Genomic DNA, 20,954 nt, shown 5'->3' on the forward strand with positions numbered 1-20,954 from the left:
ATGGCTCGTATATACAAGTAGATGAGATCTTTGCAAGAGTGCTGAAATGGGCGAAAATAGTGAATATAGTTGCGTATCTCAGTGAAGGAGAGATGGTGACTAAAAACTAAGCAGGGTATGCATAATCTGTCTCTCAAGATGCGATGCAATGAAGCGATCATGCTGATGTGGATGTGGTTGTGGATGCGGATGCGAGACGAAAATCATGTTGGTGTTGTCGTGTTGCTAGGCGTGATTTCAATTGCGAACTGTCAGGCCACGCTAATCTAATTTGTTGTTATATATTTATTACAATAATATAATACACCCGCCTCTATTAGCTAACTATGTTCTAGACGCGGGTCTGTGTGTACCTAGCCAGCTATGTTTAGATGCGTAGTTAGCTGTGACTTTGGCATTGCTGCCTGTCGGCTTCGTAACGCTCCGATGTAGACGTTGATTAAGCAAACTGGTTTATTTATACTTGTACGTACATTTGATCTAAGTACGATATACCCGCATACTTGCGATGTCGCAGTCTAAGCTGCAATTGACAGACTGCTCAGTCTTCCCATAAATCGGCTATGTCTGCCTTGTTAGCCGTTAGCTGTAATTATAAACCAGTAACTCGTAGTAATGAACATTGTCAGTTAAATCCATAAGTTTTTTTTTTAAGTCTTTTTAAATCAATGAGCTTGTCCGGTTATGCGTCCATTGGAAAAATCCAATCTGTATTTTTTGCATTATAATATTGAAAGGAAAGTTTATTGGAAAATGCGACCCTTCCTTGAGACAGTTTGTTGTCCATCGATCGATCCTTTTCTCGACAACTTTAGGTTTCTCTTGCCATGTCGTATTGAGAACTGATTCCTCAGTTTAGAAACATACCTCTGTTCCTCCTTCAGCGCTAGATAAATAAAACTCAGGCGTTGTTCTATTTTTTCCCGTTTTTTATTTAAGAATTTTCTCAGTCTATATAAAAATCATATATATTTATATATGCATAACACTATCGGTATTAAATGTAGGTGCGTTATCATAAATTTTCACAAAAAAAAAAGTTTTTTTTTTAAAAAATATTTAATCGTTTTCCAACGCTGTGGGATGGCAAAACAACAAAATTTTCCGGTTTTTCCATTTAGTTTGTGTGTGTGTGTGTGTGTCTTTGAGGTGGAAAGGAGGGTGGGCGGAGCGGCTTTGTGGAATTGGGGGGGTACTAGACGTTTTAGTTGGTTGTTTTGCAATGACTAAAATTTAATTAAAATTAAATTAATTAAATTATAATTATAAGTATTGCTTTATGCCATCTTAGCGGTTTGTCCTGTTTCTTTTTATTTCTCTTTTCTCTGTTATTCCTGTTCCAGTTTCCGTTGCTATTGCTACTGCTATGATAATTATAAGTTTGAGGGTTCCCCCATTCATGTTTTCTGCTGGTTATTTATTTTTTGCTTGAACCTTTTTTGCGGGCCTTAGACTTAATATCCAAACTACAAGTATTACTGCATTCGAATTTCTGTTCTTCTCATTCTTGTTCTTATATTGCTGTTATTGTTGTTGTTGCTGCTGTTGTTGTTGCTGTTGTTTTTGCTGTGTGTTGCTATCTCGATTACTTACTAAAAATACCACTAACTAAGATTTGTAATATTAAGAGCAACTTAAGAGCGGAAGACGAACACCGACTATGGGGCTCGTAGAAAGTCAGGGGGGAGGGGAAAGTGGGCTTGACCGCTGTTACTTTGCCGAAAGCGGTTTATTGAGCGAGACCGGGGCTGCTCTAGTTCGATGTGTTCTCCTTGGAGTCGCTGCTCTCATCGGACTCCTTGGACTCCGAGGAGTCTTCGTTTTTGGACTCGGATTTGTCGGACTTGTCGGATTTCTCCTCAGATGATTTCTTCAGTTCGGCCGCAGCAGGGGTGGCAACTATTTCCTTCTTGGTCAACTCCTGGCTCTTGATGGCCGGCTCAACCGGCTTGTTGTTCTCAATGGTTGCAGGGGCGGAGGCGGCGGCTGTTTCGTCGATCTTCTTGCCCTCTGGAGCGATAACTGCGGCCTCTGCCTGCTGCTCAGCCTTGGGCTCGATGGTCTGCTCGTTGGCTTTCTCATTTGAAGGCACGGAGGCGTCGATGTTCTTCAGCACGGGCGCAGACTCGGCAGCTGTTTCTGTGCTCTTCTGCAGCTCGACGGGCTGTGCCTGTTTCTCGGTCGATTCAGCGGACTTAGCAATGGGGGTGGCAGCAGCTTCAGCCTCAACAGGCTTCTTCTCCTCGGCGCTCTTGATCTCTGGTGGGGCAATCACCTGAATGTTGCTCTCGCTCAACTTTGATTCGCCGGACTGCTTGATTTCCTTCTCTGGGGACGCATCAATGGGCGCCGCAGCCTTCTCCTTCTGCTCGATCTCGTTAATGCGTTCCTGACGGGCTGGTTGCTCGGCGGACTGAGACTGTTCCTTTTGCTCTGGCTCGGTGGCGGCTTGAGGGTTCTGTGCTTCGGCGATCTTCAGCTCAGGCTTGGTTTGCTCGGCAGCAGCTTCTGGCTTGGACGCAGCTTCGGCTTCACTGTTCAGGGGCTCATTGGATTTGCCTGAGGCTAGGGGAGCTTTAAGAACTGCAGATTGGGCCTCTTCGACGCCCTGTTGTTGCACTTCGGCATTGGCGGCTGGCGCTTCCACCAGAGGAATGGCCTTGGGTGCCTCCAACGGCTCTTGCTCCTGTTCGGTGCGGGCCAATTTCTTATCCTGTTTCTTCTCAATGGCCTCAACGTTCTCGACTGTTTTGTTCTCCTCAATTATGGCCTTTTTCTCGGGTATGGCGGGTGCGGTTTCCACATCGGGCGCCTGCAGTTTCAGCTCGTTGGTGTTGGTCTGCGGACTCTTAGCAGCTGGAGCTGCAGCGGCAAGTTCGGGCACGCTCTCGATGGGCTTAGCCGGTGTGGGCACAGCCGCTGTTTTGGGCTCAATCTTGGCATCCAGCTCGGGCTTGGCCGGGACTGGCTCGATGGGGTTGCTCTGTATGGTCTTGCCAAGAAGCTCGGCCTTGGAGCCAGCATCGGGCTGAATGGCAACCTCCTCATCGGGTACGGGCAGAGCCCAAACGCTCGCCAGACAAACGGCGGCCAGTAAAATCATTTGGCACTTCATGCTGCAACAAAAAGGAAAGCAAAAATCAGAGGTGCTTTAATTCGAAGACAAAGACAAGAAAAGACAAAACAAATGAGATACTTGTATAGACATGTGCCCTGCAATTGCAGGGGAGACCTGAAGGGGGGAGCAGATCGTAGTTAGTTGCGATATACCTGTATAGTTTGTCTTTCAACTGGTGTGCCAGTGCCTTTCAATTAAGCTGCGCCCAAAAATTCTAGCCGCCACTTGGCCAGTTGGCCAATTGGCCATTTGGTCAAACGCTTGCTCAGTTAGTCAGTCAACCAGTTAGTTTGTTAGTCTGTTGGTTTTGCAAGCAGTCAAAAGGTCAGGCGTGCCCGTCAAACTGTCCGCAAGAAACATGCTAATGATGGCAATTGAAAATATTACAACATCAGTTGATTGTTTGACCGACTGTCGTTGGACAATGGCCCCAGCCGCAGCTTGGACCCCAGTCCATGTACGGGCCGGCCCCCCGGCACATGCTCGGCTGGTGCAAATCTCATTTTTAATTCGATTAAGTCAAATCTTGGCGCTATTTCGCGCTCGCGCCGAAGATGGACGGAAGTTTTTAATTGAATTGACTTGACCGGCAACGGTTGGTCCCATTGTTCGACCCAATCCCCCCATATGTTCCATACATTGTAGGTGTTGCCGGTTGAATGTGCAAGTTCATCGCAGCAAAAGTTTGCAAAAAAAAAATCCAAATTAATATCAATTTTTAGATGTATAAATAAAGTGATATTTTCCACTGTTATGGGCGGCTTAGCAGAGCTCTGTTAATACTCAACCGGGTGGTGCTGCTGCTCTGTTAACTAACACATTCCTGTAACATGGAATTAACAGAATCGTTAATGCAAACCACTTGTGTTGCATTTTTTTTTTGATTTGTTTGTTGATGTTGAACATAATTCTTGGTAGGATGGACAAAAAAAAAAAGAAAGAAATATAACAAATGGGTTCATTTCATAGCTTAAGAGAGTGTAGCTAATTCCTATCCATTTGTGTTGCTTTCTTTAATCAATCGTTAAAGCTTTCCACTCGCATTCTGGTAATGCCCAAAAGCCCTATCTCCATTTCCTTGCGTTCGTTCTCCGACTGATTATGCTAATGCGCCGTATGCTAATCTTTTTCCCACTCAACAGTATTTTATCCACAAAACTATGCATATGACCGTACCCGTACCCGTACCTGTATCTGTATCTCCCTCCATATCTCTTATTACGGTTAGTTTTTTGAAAACATAAAAAACATGATTTCTAGAATTGCAAATTTTATGACGCTCACATTCATTTCCTTCTGCACATTAATTTTAAGTGTTTCTTCGATTCGGTTCTCTACATCTGTATGCTAATTGTGTTGTGTGAAGACAAGTCTCGAGACTGGCCTAACGGTATTCTTAATTTGTGCATAAATTAAAAGCGTACATCCATGGAGCTTGATTGGCTTTTACCCACACATAAATATGCATATATGTACATATGTATCTGCATACACGAGTATGCTCGTATATCGTACTTATGTATCTACTTTTCCAGCTCCATAAAACAAAGCAACAGAATCGGCTGGAGTTCCTTGAACTTGAGACTGTGGACAGCCACATCCACAACCACATATCCTCCAAACAAATGTGATCCTCGCAGTCTTTCAATTTTCGAGCCCCGTGATGCTCGTCGCGGGAACTTAGTTTCTCGGTTTTTTTTTCTGCCATCGAATCGTCGTAAATCATTTTGCGCGCCTGTTCAATGCAATTATGCAATTCACATGCAACGTCTATACTCATACTTATGTATATTTATGCATGTAGATTGCGGGCAAGCCTAACAAGCGCCAGCTGACAACAGAAAATGTAACTCATAGATACAATCTTTGTAATTTATGAGCTGCTTTAAAAAAGAAAAAAAAAAACAAAAACAAAAACAAAAAAAAACCAAACAAATAAATGCGCAAAACTTAAAACGAGACCAAAAACTTGTTTCGTCTGCGACCTCATGCGGCTGCAACAATGCGCAACAGACAGCCAAAGACACATGTACGCACACACACATACACATGCATACATATGCACATATGTACACTCGCACACACACACACACACACACACATAGCCATATAGCCAAAGAAGTTGGGAATCGAAGTCAGCCGAACGCCAAGTCAAAGGTAAAGGTAAAGTAATCGAAAAGAAAAAAAAAAGTGGGCGGGGGCGCCCACACAAAATGCAAATCGATATGCCAGGAGAGATGAGAAATTGGAGGAGGCGTGGGCGAGGATGCGGCAGATGCAGATAAGGCAGGACCATCTAGCCAACCCAGCAGGAAAGTGGCCTGCACTTGAAATGAACATTTCTGCCAATTTCAGGCACTTGACAAATAAATGTTCCGTGTCCCCTACAAGAACTACAAGAACTGTGCCGCCGCCTTAAAGGAATTATTGCTTCAAGTTTTTTATTCGAAATGCAAAGTCTGTAGCTAAAATGTCAATTCAAAGATCAATTGGTTCAAACGCAATCTCAAGATTGTTGGACTGTACGAGTAATTTTTAAGAGATCGAAAGAACGTATGGAATGAATCTAAAGGATAAATGCTTTAAAATATAGTATGCTCATCGATCACTAACAAAATGAATGGACTGAACACATATACGTTTTCCTTAAATTTTCTTCATCAATTGATGTCAGTTTTAAACAACTTTTAAGCTGGGTTTTTTGTCATTTTTCGGTCATTCATTTGGATTCAAGTTTTCTTTTATGTTTAAATTTGATTTTATTTACAAACCATTTAATGCTTTGTTTGCAATACTCACCTAGAAAATCGGTGCACCTTTTGTTGTCGTTTTTGATTTGAAGAAGGAAACTGTTTGTTGTTGGTTTTTTAGCTTTTGGCCGCTTATATTGATGGGCCACACACAACTGTTTGCTTTGTTTTTTGAATTTTTGAATCGTAACGGTGAGTTACTTTTGGTTTTGGGTTCTTTAAATGTTCGTTGCGTTAGATTTGTTCACAAAAATCCTGAAACACAGGCACAAAATAAAAACTTAGAACGATGTGGGTATATTGAAAAAAAATATTTTAATAAATAATTAAGTTCGGTTCTTAATCCGTTGCTGAGGCTGCTTCTGTCGGAGGACTGGCCCGTGTTCTCACCGGTCAGTTTCAAGAAACGCTTTGAGTGGCTGGCACAGCGTCGAGGCGTTTATATACACGCTCCGATGTCGGCGGCCGCGACGGCGACGGCGACAGTGGCGGCGACAGAGGCAGCGACAGAGGCAGAGACGATTCGATGACGACGACGGCGCACGAGCAAACGACAAAGGCAGCGACGGCGACAGTGGCGATGGCGATGGCGATGCCGATGGTGGTGGCCGCAGCAGAGGCAGAGGTAGCAGCAGCAGCAGCAGCAGCAGCTAGCGCGACAATCACACACACACACACACACACACTTACGTGCCCTTCCATACCATACTGTCCCTTGCGCCCGTCCCCCGTATCCCCTGGGCAGGACTCTATTTTTAGTCAAAGTTCTAAGCGATCGAAGAGCATTTGCAAGCTCCTCTTTTCACCATAAATAGACATCGATTTGGCGTCTATTTTTAAGCAGCAGGCGATGTTGATGGCGGCGGCTTGAAGCAATTTGTAAGGCTTCGGGAGGCGATATGGAGGAGCAGAACATCAGAAGATCAGAGCAGCAGAACAGCAGCTGGCGGGGCGGGCAAGCATCAAGCCGTCTATTTATAACCGGGCACCAGCGATCGATCGCTCCCTGATCGATTGCCCGGCCATAACAGCAGGAACAACTCCAGTCGCGCTATCAGCAGCCATTAAATGAAACACGATTTTCAAATGTGGCTTATAAGCCGCATCGATAATATCAGCAATCAGAAAGCCGAGTCGAGCCGAGCCAAAGCCAAGTTGGAGCAACTGCCTCAACCCCAGCCTCTGCCTCAGTCTTAGTCTCAGTCTCAGTCTCAGCTTTGGCATCAGTTTCATACTTGTAGTACGTTTTAGTCTAAGGTGAATGATGCTACAGTTGAACTTGCCTATCACAAAATTCCCTAAGCCACGCATTTGACTCTTCCATATATGTTTTTTGAATATTTCCCTCATTAGAAAACCAAGCTTTTTTCACTTCAAAACTAAAGCATTTAATTTTTATTTGTTGCTCTTCTTGCAAGTTTCTGAATTTTCTATAATTCGTTTCTTAAACATTACAAAATACTCTGAAATGGCAGAAAATCATTTAAATTGCTGGGTAATTGCATTTTAAAGAATTATGTTCAAAGGCTTTTCAAAAATGATACTTGATTATTTATTTATTTTTATTGTCAATTCGAGTTCCAGCACTTCGATTTTCTGAATGATCTCTAACTCTGTATCCAGTTGTATTGCTTTGTTGTCCTTTTATGAAAAGTAGCTTTGAAGATTTTTATGAAAGCCAACATGCCAACTATTTGCTTAATTATTTCATAAATTCGATAGTGATTTTGTCAAGTTTATTTATTTTTTTTGTTATTATTTTAATTGTCAAAACGTTAGCAATGGCATTACAGCTTGTATTAAATAGCTCGACAATATCATAAAATGTTGCTCAAACGATCCGTTCGAAAGTGCATCTGAAAAAGGAAAACCGTGCTATTTAAGGCGAATTGCTTTGAAAACTTGAAACTTTTGTGACATGCTCGCTAATACGCTTTGGCGAAGCTTAACTGTATGAAAGAAAAATTGTTAATTGCGGTGGCGACGACAACGTTGCTGGCGCTCGCGGTGGTGCTGGTGGTGCTGTTGGTGCTGTTGGTGGTGGTGTCGGTGGCGGCAGCGGCTAGAAAAACCGGCAGAAGCCAAACGAGTAAAAAATGTATCTACTTATTTCGAACAGCAACTAAAAGAACTTTGAGACAAGAGACCAAACCTAAGAGGTGAGCAGGGGAGCGGCCAGGTTAAGTGCATCATCGTATCAACATCATTAACATAATCAAAGAGACGACGTCGTCGTTGTTGTTGTTGTTTTTGTTGCTATTATTGTCTGCACTGATCGAGCCACGCAACAAACGCTTCTACTCCAACTTCTTCAGCTGTCTTATTTTACTTTTGCTTTTCTCTTACCAACGACTTGTGCTGACCACAAATCACGGGCCACCATAATAACAACAACAGCAACATCTCTACTGCGGCTTCTAAGCTGCTCTGCCCATCGATCGATCGAGCCATCGAACGATCGATCTTGGCTTCTTGGCTTCTTGGATCTTTGGATCTTTGGCTACTCTATGCTGTACGCATGATAAATGCTTTTAGTGGCTGCCTGCCTGGCTGGCTTGCTGGCTTGCTGGCTGGCGTGCTGGCTAGGTGGCTAGGGGGCTAGCTGGCCTGCGCATCCTTGTAAGGCTGCATTTGATCTTTTTATAGAATGCACGCACATCTAGATGCAACAACAACTGCCATAACAACAGCAACGACAAGCTCATGTGCTTGCAATTTTGTCATTAGCACTTAAATGGTCAACGTCTTGGCCAATGTACGAGTACGAGTACGCGTACGCGTACATGTTCGTCGTAGGTTGCCGCGTGGCAACTGTACAGGAATCGGGAATGTAAGAACCATCGCAAATTCCATTTGAGGCCCTCAAAAAAGAAAAAAAAGAAATCCAAAACCAAAACCAAAAAGGAAACAACTACAACTTAAGTTTAAGTTCAGTCTGTATATACTTCATGCAAATTTCAGTCGCTGCTCGTTTGCTTAAGTAATGAACAAAGCAATTGAATGCAAATGAAAAGAACAGAGCAATACATGTACAGTACATATATGAGTAGTACCAGTACCAAGTGACCAAAAGTTGAGCCTCATAAGCAGCTTACAGCTTACAAAATCTGAACAAATTAGCTGAATGTGACGCCAACTGCAACAACATTCGAGCCCAGCGCAGATTATTGTATACTCTTGGAGTGAGGTCTTCAGAAGAACAATGCTAAGAAACAACAAAGACACGTTCACACCCCAAAAAAGTGGGTATGAAACCTAAGAAAAACTCTTAACTGGTCTCTGATCAAACAACCGATTCCTAATACTTAACACAGTTGTGGTCAGACGGGCAAATCATTTGCCAGCAGGCCTTATCAAAATTAATCCTTGAATTGCTTTTGCTAATTACAGACAAACTCATACTTGAGAATTCGATTAATTTGTGTACAAATTGTTTGTCTGTGTGACCCTACTCTGGGCATGTTCGCTTTCAGATTGGTTGGCTGAGAATTGTATACTTGGGTTCTATTATTTAATGGCAACAACATGGCTTGTTTATTTAATTTTACAGACAAGTGTGCGCCTAATTCTGTTTTTACACGGTATATTGGTTCCAGAAACAACCGTGTAAAAAAGACATTGATCATATGCAAAAATAGGTGATTGGTTCCTTATCTCCAAAGAAATATATATCCAATTTTTAATTTTCAAACCGTTTCACATCAAAGTCGTGTAAAAAAAGACCGTGTAAAAACAGAATTAGGTGTATAAATATTTTGATTATTGCTAAATGTTCGAATTGCGCAGATATCGATTGAAGTTAGCGTCTATAGTGGCGGCCCGAGGTGGTATTTTCCTAATATTTTCTGTTTTCTAAGAAAGTGTTTGCTTCACTTTCCCATTGCCTGAGAGCTTCCACTAGCCTTCGCAGAGCATACGTATTGTTCTACAATTTTGATTTGTAATGCTGATGCTTGTCTAGTCCGAGCTTGTTTCCGAGCACTCTCTCTTCAGTGCGTTACAAAAATGATGCAATAGCTGATGATGATTGCCTCGTTGCCAGGGAAGGGTATTCAAAGGGCAATAGGAAAAAAATGGGGAAAAAATACACCCACCGATAGCAACAAACCAAGCCAAGCCAAGCCACGGCTACAGAGATACAGATACAGATACAAATGCAAATACAAAGGAATAAAGACATATGTATGTAAATGTACTTGGAAGATCGCATACTTAAGACGACTGTCGTCTAAGGTCGAGCCCACTAATCAAGCGAGCGACTTCTATAGAAAGTTCTGGTCTCTCCCATACGTACTCGCATGTACATACTGTATGTGTGTATGTGTGTGTATGTCTGTGCATCTGTGTGAGTATGTTTATGCACACAAGTTACTCACTTAAGCTAATTTTGAATTTGATTTGGAAATCAGAGAATGGGCTTCAATTTAAAACTCGTCTCATTTTGAACATACAAGTACTATACTATACTCGTTATCATTGGCATCGTCAACTTCATCATCGTTATTCTCATTATTTGTATTTACCCGGCTCCCTTTCCCTTCCACTTCCACTTCCCATTTCCTTGCATTTACATTTCGATTGCCATTCCCCCTCCCCTCCCCTACCGCCTGCTCGTCTCTATTTATAGCTTCGAATTTCACATTCCAAGTCTTCAAATATTTGACCAATGCAGCGAGAACACGTTCAGGCAACAAACAATCCGTAATCAGCAATTGACAAATTTGAGGCTAAAAATATGCCGATGAGTTTACAGATCGAGTGCGGACTGTTTATTTGGGGTTTTATGATCCGTACGCTAATCCCGCTAATACCCGCACGATACATCGCCCATGTTGCACTTTTTATGACCGCGATTACCGAACCGGACCGGGCCGGGCCCATCTACCCATCTACCCAGCTGACCCTCTGTCCGTCTAGGATCGTCTCTATCTGTATCTGCATCTGCATCGGCATCTGCATGTGCATCTACATTTGTATCTGTATCTATGCATATTCATAGATATGGCTGCGGCTTACTTGGAATTTGTGCACAGTAATAAAAATATTTATGCATAAGCAAAACCTTTGCTTGAGGCTAGCTGCGCATTTGTGGCGTGTGAAGGTCGCCATCATCGTTGTCGGCGCCGTCACGAAATCAACTTTATGGGAGATACATTTTGTGGCAAGTATACTTGTGCATCAAAAACAACAACAAAAAACAACAACAAAAAATCACATCATGCATAATTGCAATTATTAAATTGCCCAATGATTCTGTGATAGATAAATCGTTAAGCAACAAGTGCTTAAGCAAAGTACCCGAACAGATATGCAAAATGGCAGTGAGGACTGCCTAAAGGCCATCCCGACACCATTCAAAGGCATTGGAAAACAAATGAAATCCAACAATGAGTTATTTAAAACAAATATTGGAGAGCCTCCGATCGCGAACTTGTGAAGCAAAGGCAAGAAAACTAATTGATAGGAAATCTTATAACGTATGTATAACTATTGATAAGTGTATACGATATTTTGAAATTGTTCTATTCAGAATGAAAGCATCGCCATACACTGTTAAATGCGTTAATTGTATAATATTAGTATAATCTCTAATTTGTCAGTCATACACAAGAACTCGTTATACCAGGCCAGAATATGTTATGGGCACTTATTTCAGTTTCCACCTGATCTGAACTTACATTTCCCTGACATTTTTCTACTAAAGGTGGGGTATTTTTGAATTTTCTCAGAGGCGACTCCATAAATATCTGCATTCTTAAACATTTTCTGGGATCTTTTTCATTTTTTACATTCAATAAGTAATCATAAAGGTTTTTCTATCGTGATGAAATGTTCTCAGAACAAATTCAACAAATCCGACTTAAAAATCTTAACTTAACGCTCAAATGATTTTCGATTTAGGAAACAGCATCCCATTTACTGAACAACATTAATCAGAGGCCAGTCAGTTCCGACTTGTCTCTGTTTAGAAGATCACATTTCCAATAGTTTTTTCCCCCAAGGGGGTATGTAATACACAGAAAGTATATAAATTTATAGTATTTGTGATCAGTATGACAAGACCAGTCTATAGCCATGACCGTCTGTCTGTCTGTATGGACGCCTAGGATCCTAGAAAGTATAAGAGCTAGAATAGCCGAACTTGGAATCCTGAATCTCCTGAGACCGAGAGAAATCTCCCTTTCACTACCCCGCTTTTAGTGATTTTCCACAACTCTCGTAAGATTCACATAACGATCTGATGTTGGGTATAAAAAGTTAATGACTGATCCGCCAGTTGTCTTCTCTTTCGACGCCTGTTGGGACGTTTGTGTGGAAGGCTCTTGGTCAGTCTGCTGCAACGACCAGCAGCTCTGCTCTGCTCCATTAATCAATATAGGGATCAACTGTACTTGACAGCTTCCACGGTATATGCATAAACAGAAACTGAATAGTAATAGTAGGAGATCCGAATTTTCTGTAGTGCAATACATCTGTGTCGTTAGTTTTCCAAGTACATTTCCTTGTAAGTTCTGTAAAGGCTTCCACCATGGCTGCTTGCCGGTCTGGTGGTATGTCCAAGTGAAGCTTCATTTGCGAGCCCAGATGCTGCACCTCCCGATCCTCGATCCAATCACTCCGCTTACTCGCACATACATACATACATATACTTGTATGTACATATGTGGCAGGTAGCTGCATTATTTTCATTAGCTCAATCATCTGCAATTTAATTGCACGACCGGCCAAGTTTTGATAAAAATAGCACAGCTGCGCAGTCGATGCAATCGTCAGTGAGGCAGTCAGGCAGTCAGGTAGTCAGGTAGGTTGGTTCTTTGGTACTCTGGTAGTTGGGCCGTTGGTGAGTCGAACGTGGAGGCAAAGTTTTAGCCAAGTTAGAAGCCACATCAGCGGAGCAGGCAAATAATAAAGAGGCAGCAGTGACTGAGCACAAAATGCAACAAGCGAAGCATAAAACAACGACGACGAAAGGAGGAGACAGAGGAGGAAGAATAGGCAGAAGAACAAAGACAACGCCAGCAGAAGAAACAGCAACCGAACAGCCCGAACCGAACCGAACCGAACCTCCAGAGTCGCCGCCAAATCAAATGCAACCTTCTGCTTGGTGTTGAGATTTTCGATTGTGGAAAATTGCTTTGGCTTTGACCAGATTGCCGACGTGGCCAGAACGGCGATGCCTGCGACGACGAAGCCGTTGGCGACATGGTGATGGTGGAGAGGAGGAGAGGGGAGCTGTTTGCCCAGGTACTTGGCCAAGTGGCCGGTTAATGGTCGGTGTGCCTTCCAGCCTGGCTGCTTGCAGTCTTGGTACACTGTTGGTCCTTTTCTTACACCATTTCCATACTCTGCAACCATCAGGGGCATATTCATATTCTGTTTAAGCCAAGGACAACACCCGGGCCCTATATAGAGATGTCGAGATGTGTGAAGGCAGGACTCTAGCAACGATAGCTGTAAGGGCACATGCTTGTAATAAGAACTTAGATATAACCTTTGATACTTATAAGCCAGTCCGAATAAGTTATATGTACTATAGTGTAGTGTCACAGAATCGAAGAGAAAGGAAAGCCTAGACTTGTTACTAAACCAATCCAGTGCGCAGCTTTCGCGGATATGCCCAGATTAGAGTATCGCCTAGTCGGTGCGATTTTGAATATATAGAAGTATGTGTGCGTGTCAGCTCGGCCCTCTCTCTTGTTATGCTCTTGTCTTGCATAAATATTTGCCGAGTCCAACGTTCAGTGGCCAAAGCCAAAGCCGAAGCTATAAATTTGTGCGGTGCATCGTTTACTTAGTCTGTGGAGCTGTGGAGCACGAGTGGAGTGGAGTGGAGGGGAGGGGAGTGGAGGGGAGGTGAGGGCATGGGTGGGCGGGGCCTATCGGAGAGGAGTCTTGCTATCATGTAATATAAAATGCGCATGCGTTGCAATCAACATCATTGTCGTAGTCGTCACCAGGCCCAACAACCAACGCGATCATCATCTTGCAACGTAATCATTAACATAGCGAATTGCTGCGCACAGCGACTGCAACTTCAACAACAACAAAAACAACAGCAGCAGCAACAATAAAAGCAATGTCTGCGCACTCGCCGTTTGCACTTTGCTGACCAAAGATGTGCGTTCTCTTCGCCGGTCTTTGCCAACTTCTTTGCCATTGCTTTTGGTTTTGCCTTTGCCTTTGCCTGCGCATGCGCATGCGCCTGCGCCTATTTCAACGTCTTCGTCTTGCTCGCTGCCTAGGCCAGCCCCAATCTGAGCCGTCGAGTTTTGTATCTTATAGATGCGTCGCATGCATAACTCTTTGTTATTGGCCTTGAATGTCCTAAGCACGGAAAAGAGGTCATTGTCGCATAATACGCGTTGGCCACCAGCTCCACTGTCCAATGTCCACTGTCCACTGTTCAATGTTCAACGTCCAACGTCCCATGCTTACCTGACTGCCGGCTTGCCTGCCTGGTCGCCCCTTTTGCCATGTAACGCAAAATCTCTGCATAATTTTGTAATCCCCCCTGTCTTCAGAGCGTCCCAGCGCTCCTTTTTTCAATTTGTAATTAAAGTTCACACGCATTTCCACCGCACAGTGGCTCTTCATGCCTGTAATTGAAATTTGCATTTCCATTTGTGCGTCTCCAGATCAAGATTTCGCAACAGCAAGACCTTCTACTTAGCCCTGTCAAGAGGTGGAAAATAAATATGTGCTTTAATAATATGTAAGCTGACAATAGGTGTTGGGGCTTAGAAATGCATTGTGTTGTTGGAAACAAAACAAATAACTCTTCAATAATACTACTAGCCCGTAATATCGGTGATCGTTGATCGTAGTAGTAGTAGTAGGGTCATTCTATTGATTATATATTAATAATAAATACATAGATGCACTTACTGATAATTATTCCAATTATAAATATCGATATGCCTCTTACAAATGTATGTATAGTACGTTGATGATCAGTGAAAGAGATTCCCTCGCAATTGAAATGCATCGATCAATAGACAGAGAAGGAATTGGGAATGCGAGCGAGCAGTCTCGTTGCTTCACTTTCACAATTTTGTAGAACAGTGGGTGCCTGAGCCTTTCACCGATATCGGCAGATACCATGAATAATGTAGGAATTTCCGTAGAAATGTCTGTCCGTGACAATTGATGGTATTTGGCAAGCTCAATCTCTCTAAGTATAAATGAATCATGCATGTGCTCCCCTCTAACGAGATCAATTCAAGGTGCTCCAGCTGCCCAGCCGCAGTGATCAACGATCATGTACGAGTATATGGGCCACACGGCTGGCTATTGCTTCAGATAAATAGATTTAGATACAGATTTACAAATGTAGCTAGCAAGTGGATGGCGATTTCGAAAGCTTTGACCTGCATTTGGCGAGCATTCAGGCGTTCGGCCGTTCGACCGTTCGTTCGTCCAAACGAATTAAACTTAATCAGTATAGAGTGTACAAAGTGAAAAAGTTTTCATCGCAGCCCATGTACGAGTATGTTGATTTTGTGGCAAAATTGAATTAAATCACTGGTGACGAGCATGGGACGCCACCTTCCTGGTTCGTTGATTCGAAAACAAGTTGCGAAATCGGCTCACTGACTAACTGACTGATTGACTGGCTAAGTGACAAATGTGGGTACACAATTGTACTGCTATATACAAACATACATACATACATACATACATACATAAATATATGGTATACGTACATATATGCGCGTTTGTATTTGACACTGCTCTACACTAATTTTGTTATACTTGTAGAACTTCAAATGCTTAGCTGGTTCAGAGAAATGTGCAGCCCCAAACTGCTCTAAAGCCAATCGTTTTTAACTTCCAACTTCCAACAAATCCAAAAAACCTTTTCGATATATGGCTCATTATATACATACATACGTACATAAATCATTGTAGAAGGGTAAGTTCTCTTCGTAGCTTGAATTACGCAACATTCCTATGGAGAACCATAGTTATGGCGTCATACGTCATGTAAATATTATTTTCCAACTTGAATGAAATTTGCATTTTAATCGTTGTTCACATGGCTTTAGAACGTGATATAGTTATACTTCCATTTCTAGTCTACAAGACGAACTATAAATCAATATTTCCAACGCCTGGGCATATAATGTTATTAAATTTGTGACAAATGCTAAACAACTGGTACTCGTTTACCAACACTGGTGCTGCAAGCAATTGGGCTGATTGGAAAAGCAAGCAATTAACTCAGAAGCTAAGACTTAAACCAACAGTCTCATTACAAAATAGTTGTATATATATAAGTATGTACGCCTAATTCTGTTTTTACATGGTCTTTTTTAACACGGCTTTGATTGATGGTTTGAAAATTAAAAATGTTATAGTATATGGCTAAACGACTTTAATGTCTTTAATGTCAATGTCTTTTTTTACACGGTTTTTACACGACTTTTTCTGGAACCAATCTAGCGTGTAAAAACAGAATTATATGTACATATATGTATTGCAAAATATAATCATAAATATGGAAGCTGGGTAGATTTAAGCTAGCGACATATGTAGGAACTGGGAGAAATTGTTTTATCCAAAACTAGGCTAGAAGGCGAAGCTTCCTTTTTAGAACTTCACCACAAACAGTGCCACAACATTATTAATGGAAAGTCCCTTAATGGACACTCTCTTCGGCGGACACTTTTTCTAAAACATTCGATCGGTGTACAAGTATAAATTATTTAAGTATCCCCTTAAGCGGACACTCCGCTTGGGCGAACAAAAATTGGCCAAGATGATTGATGATTATGATTTGGTGTTTTTGAATGCATACAAGTATCATAGGGATGGTTGGTTGCTACCAAGTTAAGTTTTTGTGTGCTGCGTCCCATGAGTTTGTAGAGCAGTGTTGCTATTATTACTTTATTGCTACTACTGGGTACCATTTCGCCATACTGTGACGCATGCAAACGTCGTGACGGCACGTGAGCCTTCTGACCGCCAAACTGACGTGCAACTGTCACATTTGACTGACTGGCTGACGCTTAGTTTATCTTTTTCATTTTTGATCGGTCTGTCTGGCCGGCTGGCCGTCTTTCTCTGCTTTGATTGGATTTGACTCGATTTGATTGTTTTGCATGCGATGCGCTGATGTGCCATGCGATGGAATTGTTTCGGACAACCAGCGATCGTCGTCGATGTCTGCCATGGTCAAGCAGACGGCAGTCGACAGTCGGACTGATGGACTGATGGACTGATGGACTGACGGACTGACAGACAGAAGAGCAGACAAAGAGACGAACAGAGGAGCGGGCAGATGATGATGATGATAATTATTGTTCAGCCCTCTATTTTAGGGTTAGCAGAATAGTGAACAATATTTTGTTCTGCCAACTTCATCGTCGTCGCGTCAGCTTTTAGTGGCAAAATAAACATAAAGGTCGCCGACTGTTTGAGTCCCCCCGGTACATCCCATCTAGCAATTACCAGACCATCAGACACATACATATACAAGTATATGTATATACATATGTATACATACATGCGCAGATCGTTGCATAAAAAGTGCGGCAAAAATAGTGATTATTATTTTTATATTTCCTAGAATTAATGCCCAAACTTAATTGTTTTAATCTATCTGTCAGTATGTCTGTCTGCCCATGTACATACATACTTGTACAAGTATGTGTTGTTGCTGGCCAATCTGCGCTGTCAGCATGTGTCGAGACGGCAGTCAGAAAAACAATCTGCAAGATAAAATTTCAAATGGCCATAACGTGCAGTTTGTTTGTTTGCTGCGTCGCTAATGGCTGAGCAGTCTGGTGGCAGTCCGATGCTGTCTTGTTTCGGACTTTTTATGTTTCGTGTTTTCTTTTCATTCTTCTCCACTTGCAGGGGGGAAAAGACAATAGAAGAAATGTGTTCTCGGCATCGAATATACCCCAATTTATTGACTGGCGACTCAAATTATTGTCCAGTTTCCAGCGTTGGGTCATTAGAGACACTCATTAGCCCGAAGCTATCTGAGAGAGATAACCCCTAATGTATCACATTGACCCAAACTGCATTCTACGAGTATTCAAATGCGACGGACGGCTCGCTGCACAGAGATGGGCGTGAGCGTAATATATAGAAGTGTGTGTGTGTGTGTGTGCGTGATTCACGGGCCAAGATAATGAGTACCATATGTAGGTATGTGTGTGTATGTTTACAAAAAAGTGATGTGTGTATGTTTATTCCGAATAACTTTCAAAGTGTGTTCACGTCAATGAAGTAGGAGCCATATGCCATGGTCAGACAGGCAAATAATTTATTTATTTATTTATGTCGGCGATGAAAAGGAAATCTAAATCAATGTACTTGTAGGATACAAATAACTTTAAAATATGCTTTCAAAAATAGTAGAGTCTGTGTTGCACCTAAGCTTTAGGCTATTTTCCAAATCTGTGGCTGGCTCAGAAAGTTTCTGAGCTAGTTAATAATATACATATATGGATTTTTTATATTATTTACTTAAAAGGTAATAAAAAGTGTCTCTCTATTATTTGTGCTCATAAGCATGCAGAGGATTCATGGAAGTAGATTTTCGTTTCTCTTGAAAATGCGATGCTGTAGCTTCCTTCAACTTCGAGTGTGTCTCTCCAGGGTTCAATGTCTGAACAGGCATACTTGGTACACTTATGTGACTATGGACTGTTGTCCATGTAGTGGCGAAAACAGCAGCACATGCTGATGTTCTTCAAAGCCATTTCGCCAGTTCATACGAGTAGTCAGCGACTTGAACGGACCTCTGCAGTTCTTACGACAGAAATATTCCTTTCGCCACTACGTTTCGCCCCGTGTCAAGAGGTTTTTGCATTTATTGATTGATATTGGCAATGAATGTGTGATTTGTTTTAGGAGCACGCCCACTCGCTTTACTAGCACATCCCACATTCTGAGACAACGCTATTCATAGAGAACTTTAGCTCGACACTGAGAAAGTTCAAGTGCGAGCGTTTGCAGCTGCCAATAAAAACCACCTAACTCCCCTCTGCTGCATTCAATCTGAAAGGCATGATGCACCAGCATTACTTACTAATGACGATGACATAAAGCTCATCGTTTGACTCCGCAAAATCTCATCAAACTGAGCGACGACCACACTCGGAGAAAAACTGGACTGCTTTATCCCAAATACTTGCGTATATGTATAAGCTGTACTATTTAAGAATATGTTTTGTTTTTTGATGAGTATTTTAAATAGAAGAGGGCCAACCCTTTTATTTTTATTATTTTGAAGGCATCATCTATATTGAAGCTATTATTTTATTTACAGAACCTGATTGTAGATATTGAAATCATAAACTAGTCATTGTTTAAAAGCTTAAAAGCGAATCCTTTTTTCTGGTGAAAATTAACTGTACGACTCTGTATAATGCATAGTTATAGTCGGATCATCACAGTCGAACTTGATCTTCTGGGCGCTTCAAGAGTTTGCTCAAAAAAGCTACAAATTTGTACTACAGATGTTATCAGCCAAGCTCAAATTTTCACAAATTGGCAGCTTTTGCAATATTTATGCTTCCACATCCATCACAATTTCTTGGCGAAATGGAAGGTAAATGAAAAATATCGGATAAACAATCAATGGGTTACTTTTTTAAAACGGTTCATAGAATCGGCAGTTTTATAATATTTACTATTTCTATAACTATAACTGAACATCTTAGCAGCGGAAGGTAGACAACAATTCCTTGGAGTTCCCTCATATGTCCATCAAGAGTGAAATCAAAAAGGAACTCTTTATTGTATTTATACGATTTGCGTTCTACTGCCAAAACGGTCATTATTATTCGACTCTGAGATATACATATGTAAATGTGATGATAAACACAATCAGCTGTTTCCGTAATCGAAATCACATGACTCCGGTAATAAAAACGCACAAGTTTGTGAAAAAGGGGGGCACAGCTGATTATTTTAAAAAGAGAAATCGCTTCCAAGTATATTTCTATTTTGTTGGGGTCTAGAAAGCGAAAACATTTTTCTGTGTGCAGATTTGATTTGCATGTCAAGAGAATAGCGGAGGACAGCAGAGCAGAGAAGTGGAGCTAGGAAGGGAAGTGGTGGAGGGGGGGGGGGAGGGGGTAGGGGGCAGGGAGCATGAAAGATTCAGTTAAAATTTGCTCATTCAAGTCATTCAATTGCTTTGTTGCACTTGTTGTAATAATTTGATTGACTTTGATGTTCACGCAAAGACGAAATTGGAGCTCAGGCATCAGCACCACAACAAAATAACAACAACAACAGCAATAACATCACTCGTCAGCAGTGACAGCAAAGGCAATAGCAACAACAACAATAGCAACAACAAGAACCGTAGCATTTCATAACTGCTTACTAGTACCTACATATTTGTTGCTGTTGTTGTTGTCGACGTCGTCGTCATCTTCGTAGCTGTTGTCGTCAAAAGAAGAAAAAGAAGAAGAAGAAGACGACAAAGATTTTCTACTACTATTTTTTAAGTACATCGTCGACCGCTAATTGAATTCAATTTGCATGCATTAGCGTTCATAGAAAAAGCCATAAAAAGCGCTGATGATTTTTTTTCACTCTTCATTTATTTCTCCTTTTTGCTGCCTATCTATAATACTCACTAGTTGTTGTTGTTGACGTTGTTGCTGCTGCTGCTGCTGCTGCTGCTACTACTTAAATGTTAGCATATGATCATGCTTCGTTATTATTATAACACGTACATACTATGCACATATGTATGTACATATGTATATATTCTATAATTATCTGCACTGCAAATCACAATTGTTGTTGTTATTTTTTTTACTGGTTGGCCGGCGATCGTTTATTTCCAATCAGTTGATAGTAAGAGACATAAATGTTACGCATATTTGTTCGCATGATTCATTGTTTGTACCCCAATTATTCTTGCGCTGGTCTGTGCCTGTGAGCATCAAGTTACGATTATTAAAGCCTCGAAAAAGTAAACAGAATCAGTCAACAAGGGAAGCATTTTTGGCAGGCTGGGAAGACGGCTGGCAAGTCTGAGTTCTTTTTTCTCGGACCGGCTGCATTCGCGCTATTTTTAGCAACTCTAAGTGCCGGCGATTTGTCCATCGCGTCCT

At 41.8% G+C, this 20,954-nt stretch overlaps 2 protein-coding genes across 2 annotated transcripts in view; one reads left to right on the forward strand and one right to left on the reverse strand.

Annotated features, from left to right (window-relative positions):
- LOC115629623 (serine/threonine-protein kinase S6KL) overlaps positions 1-20,954 on the forward strand; it is a 32,916-nt gene that overhangs the window by 9,664 nt on the left and 2,298 nt on the right. The gene's annotated exons all lie outside the window — the stretch shown is intronic.
- On the reverse strand, positions 912-6,264 carry LOC115629624 (protein bangles and beads). The gene is made up of 2 exons (XM_030526124.1): positions 5,918-6,264; positions 912-3,116 (listed from the first exon to the last, which is right to left on the reverse strand). The coding sequence occupies exon 2, from the start codon at positions 3,113-3,115 to the stop codon at positions 1,754-1,756; it is 1,362 nt and encodes a 453-aa protein (XP_030381984.1). The 5' UTR covers position 3,116; positions 5,918-6,264; the 3' UTR covers positions 912-1,753.

The sequence above is a fragment of the Scaptodrosophila lebanonensis genome, unplaced genomic scaffold (genome assembly GCF_003285725.1).
Source record: "Scaptodrosophila lebanonensis strain 11010-0011.00,11010-0021.00 unplaced genomic scaffold, SlebRS2 tig00000159-arrow-arrow-pilon, whole genome shotgun sequence".
NCBI classification, from domain to species: domain Eukaryota; kingdom Metazoa; phylum Arthropoda; class Insecta; order Diptera; family Drosophilidae; genus Scaptodrosophila; species Scaptodrosophila lebanonensis.